This window comes from Aptenodytes forsteri, unplaced genomic scaffold (genome assembly GCF_000699145.1).
Source record: "Aptenodytes forsteri isolate BGI_AS27 unplaced genomic scaffold, ASM69914v1 Scaffold258, whole genome shotgun sequence".
Classification (NCBI taxonomy): domain Eukaryota; kingdom Metazoa; phylum Chordata; class Aves; order Sphenisciformes; family Spheniscidae; genus Aptenodytes; species Aptenodytes forsteri.
In genome coordinates, this window is record NW_008795250.1 from 3074946 (window position 1) to 3079482 (window position 4537).

Genomic DNA, 4537 nt, shown 5'->3' on the forward strand with positions numbered 1-4537 from the left:
GGCCACCGACCCCGGGGTGGGAATCACCCCCCCCCCGGCCAGTGTCACTCCTGGACTGGGGTCATGCCCCTGGGATGGTGTCACCCCGGGCTGGCCCTGGGATGGTGTCACCCCGGGCTGGCGTCACCCCCAGCCAATGTCACCCCTAGTCTGGCATCACCCCTGGCCGGTGTCGCCCTAAAGCTGGCGTCACCCACAGGTTGGCGTCACCCCTGGGCTGCCATCACCCCGACCAGTGTCACCCCTGGTCTGGTATCGTACCCCAGGATGGCCATCACCCCGGCCAGTGTCACCCCAGGATGGCCATCACCCCCAGGCCCACGTCACCCCTGGCCTGGTGTCATGCCCCAGGCTGGCATCACTCGCAGGGCAGTGTCACCCCCAGGCTGGTGTCACCCCTGAGTGGCAGCGGGTCCCCATGTGTGCTGGTGCCACAGCAAGGGCACCTTGCCTGGGTCCATGTGGTCCTCCAGCGTTTGGAACAGCAGCACCCATCAAGGCACCCCCCCCAGTGAGGTGCTCCTGCTGACTTGGGGACATCCCCCTGCCACCAGCTGTCCCCAGTGAAGCTGGTCCAATGTCCCAGCTGCCAGCAGCATCCCGTGGCCCTGGCCACCACCCTGGAGACAGGGCATCTTCACACCCCACGGCGTCCCGGGGTGAGGAGGTGACAGGGTGTCAAACAAGCCGGGTGACACTGGGGTGGGGGAAGGTCAGTTCTTGAACATGTCGCACAGCAGCTTCTCCATGGGGGTGTTGCCGATGGTCCGGCGGAAGAAGAGCAGTTCCACGCGCTCGGAGGAGATGAAGCGCAGCGCCGGGAGGAGCAGCAGCAGCTTCCCGAACCTGGGGGACAGAGCGGTGGCCATGGGTGGGTGTCCCCACCTCTGGTGTCACCCATGGGGACATGGGGACGGCGGTACCTGACAGGCTGCCCGGGGTAGTGAGAACAGTTGTGCTGGCCCAGCATCACCTGTGACTGGTCCTGCAGGTTCTCCACCTGCTCAGGGTCCTTCAGGCCGCGGGTCTCTGCAGGGACAAAGGGGTGACGGGGTGGGGTGGGGACATGGGGACAGACAGCAGCGGGTGCTGGTGGGTCCCCCACCTGGTTTGAAGAGCACCACGGCCTTCATGCAGGCAAATTCGGTGGGGTCGACGGCCAACGCCTTGAAGCGGCCAAGGGTCTCCTGCAGCGCCTGGACGTCCAGGGCAGCTGGCAGCAGCTTGCCAGGGGCTGGCTCGGGGACGGCCAGCAGCGGGCAGCTCTCCAGGGGCATGGACCACTGGATGGCACAGAGCAGGAACAGCTCGCTCCACGCTTCCTCCAGCAGGATCACCTGGGGTGAGGGGGGCAAGCCCCAAAAACCCCCGTCACCCCCAAAGCCTCCAGCACCTGAAACCACCACATTGGTTGGGCTGCAGAGCATCTTCTGGGGGGGGCACCCCCAAACCCTGCAGAGAATGTTGTGGGGATGCTCCAGCCATCCCCCTCCCACTGGTTGCCTACATTTTTGGGGGTCCCGGTTGTCCCATAGGGGGGTCCCCAATGCCCCATGGGGGTCCCCAACCCCACCTGGTCACGGAAGGGCAGGTTGGAGAAGACGGGCAGGTTTTTGGCCCATTTCACGGCCATGAAGAGGAGACGCGCTGAGGTCTCGTAGACGTTTTCGGGGCTGGCCGCCGGGTACGGTGCCACCTGGTACTCACTGGCCGCTCGCTCCGGCTCGCCGCCCGTCACATCCACCGTCTCATCAGCTGCGGGGACAGAAGAGGACGCTGGTGGTCACCCCATTGTGGGGACAACCCCCTGCCCGTCCCCTCCCCACCGGTGGCCACCCACCATCCTCAGGCTCCAGCTTGGCACAGGTCTCGGCCGTCATCAGGCTGGCCATGAAGCGATGGTTGGTGGGCGGTGTGGGTGCTCGGGGACCCGGGGTGATGGCGACAGTGGCACTGGGACCACGGGGAGCTGGGCAGGGAGTCGGGGGGACCTCACGGGTGGTGGTCACGTGCTCAGGGGGCAGCTCGGCATCCAGCTCAATGCTGTCCAGCCGGACCTGCGCCGTGCTGCGGGGCTGGCGCTCATTCTGCACAGCTGCGGGGACAAGGTGGCATCAGCACCGGCCACTCTGCTATCACCCCCGCTGTCTGCCACCGTGTGACCCCCCCTACCCGTCTTACCATCCTTGTTCATGCCAGCCTGCAGGCACTTCTTCAGCCGGCAGGCCTGGCACTGGTTGCGGTGCGCCTTGTCCACCGGGCACAGCCCTGTCCCCGCCTGGCACCTATGGGGAGAGGTGGCACCCGGCTGCAGCCCCTGGGGTGGTCCCTGTCCCTGGGGCACAGGTGTCCTGCCCCCATGGGTGCCATGTCCTGGGGGTGCTTTGTCCCTGTTGGGTGTCTTGTCCTCCCACAATGGGTGCCCCGCCATGATGGGCACCCTGTCCCCAATGGGTCCCCTGTCCCAATGAATGCCCTGTCCCCAGTGGGTGCCCTGTCCCCTCCGTGGGTGCACGGTCCCAGTGAATACACTGCCTTGATGGCTGTCCTGGCCCCATGGGTGTCCTGGACCTCTCCCAGGGTCCCCGCCTCACTGGGCACCTGTCCCCTGGTCCCTGCCCTGCGGGGTGTCCATCCCATGGGTCCATACCCCACTGGGTGCCTGTCCCCCTAGTCTCTGCCCCACTGGGTGTTCATCCCCAAGGTCTCTATCCCTCTGGGTGCCCATCCCCTGGGGTCCCTGTCCCACTGGGTTCACATCCCCCTGGTCCCTACCCTGATGGGTGCCTGTCTCCCTGGTCCCTGACCCACTGGGTGCCTGTCCCGCCAGTCCCTGACGCACTGGGTGCCCATCCCCTGGGTCCTTGCCTTGCTGGGTGCCCATTCCCAGGTCCTTGCCCCACTGGCTGCTCATCCCACCCTGGTCCCTGCCCCACGGGGATCCCCCCACCCCCGTCCCCACCTGTAGATGAGCTTCCTGCGGACACTGCGCTTGAAGAAGCCGCTGCAGCCGTTGCAGGCGTAGATGCCGTAGTGCTTCCCGCTGCTGGTGTCCCCGCACACCTTGCACAGCAGCACGGGGCTCAGCACCTTGCCGGGGGCCGGGCTCAGCCCTGCAGGAGCGGAGCCAACACATTCGGGGTGACTCGGGACACCCCAACGTCCCTCATCCCTCCCACTAGTCCCCAGTGCCCCCCCAGCACGCTGGCGATGGAGTGGTTTCCACCTCCACTGGTCCAGCCCAGGGACATGGATGGGGACACCTCAGGGACTCTAGGGTTTGCAGATGGGGTTCAGCATCTCCCCACATCCCAGTGACTGGGATGCTGCGGGATGAGCTCTCATGGGACTTTTAGAAGGGGATGAAATGTTGTCCCTAGGGATGGGGACACCAGGTGTCCCAGTCGGGGGATGCCAGGCATCCCAGAGAAGGGCCACAACCAGGGACTGGAGGTGTCCTGACACGGCTGGGGACACTGGGCATCCCAGCAAGGGGCTGTGGGCATCCCAGAGAAGGGTCACAGCAGGAGACCGCGGGGACCCTGGAGAAGGGCAGGGGACCATGGGCATCCAGGAGAGGGCTGTGGCTGGGGACTGCAGGCATCCTGCAGAAGGGCCATAGCTGGGGACCCTGGGGATCCTGGAGAAGGACCATGATGAGGACCATGGGCATCGTGGAGAGCACTGGGGTTGGGGACTGCAGGCATCCTGGCCCAGAGAAGGACCACGATGAGGACCCTCAGTATCTTGGAGAAGGGTGATAGCTGAGGACCCCGGGCATCCAGGAGGAGGACCACGATGGGGACCCCGTGTATCTTGGAGAAGAACCACGATGAGGACACCAGGCATCCCAGATAAGGACCGTGAGGGGGGCCCCCACCATCCTGGTGAAGGACTACAATAGAGACCCCAGCCATCCCTGAGAAGGACCATGTTGGGGACCCTGGATATCTTGGAGAAGGACTGTGATGGGGGCCCCAGCCATCCTGAAGAAAGACCCCACTGGTGACCGCGGTCCCGCCGTGTCGCACCGACTCAAGCAGAACACCACCTCTTACCCGTGGGGCTATCATCCAGCCCAGCGCTCACCACCGACCCCACCGGCGACGCAGCCATCCCGTACCCGGCGTTCCTGACCTCTGTCTCTCCCCTCCCTCTGGCTGCCACCACGGTGGGTGCCCCCGGATCTGGCGAGGCGGTGGGTGCTCCGGCAGCTCTGCAGGCAGCGGGGTTCTTGCCTTGCTCTCTTCAAGGCAGCTTAGTGGCGGGCGCTGTGTAAGCAGCCGCCTCTTTGTCACCCTCTTAATCTTTAGTGTCTGCGCAGGGAGGGGGGGGGATCAATCAGCCACGCAATGAAGAATTAAAAAGGTGCTGAGCCCCAGCCCTGTAACTCTAAACCCCGCGACACCCAAGCCACCCCCGCCACGCGCCACCGCAGGCCACTGTGGGGGTGTCACCCTGCCACCGTGTGTACCTCCCCCCCTACCCAGCATTGCAAGGCTGAGATTGCGGCGGAGGTGGGAGACAGGGCTTGGGG

The 4537-nt window shown here is 65.4% G+C and overlaps 1 protein-coding gene across 1 annotated transcript; it reads right to left on the reverse strand.

The window, feature by feature from the left end:
• Positions 1-685: 685 nt before the first annotated feature.
• Positions 686-4116, reverse strand: NR2E3 (nuclear receptor subfamily 2 group E member 3). The gene is made up of 8 exons (XM_009278888.1): positions 4059-4116; positions 2963-3113; positions 2182-2285; positions 1841-2095; positions 1574-1755; positions 1106-1337; positions 924-1029; positions 686-846 (listed from the first exon to the last, which is right to left on the reverse strand). Exons 1-8 carry the CDS (start codon positions 4114-4116, stop codon positions 714-716), a joined length of 1221 nt encoding a protein of 406 aa, XP_009277163.1. The 3' UTR covers positions 686-713.
• Between the last annotated feature and the right edge of the window lie 421 nt (positions 4117-4537).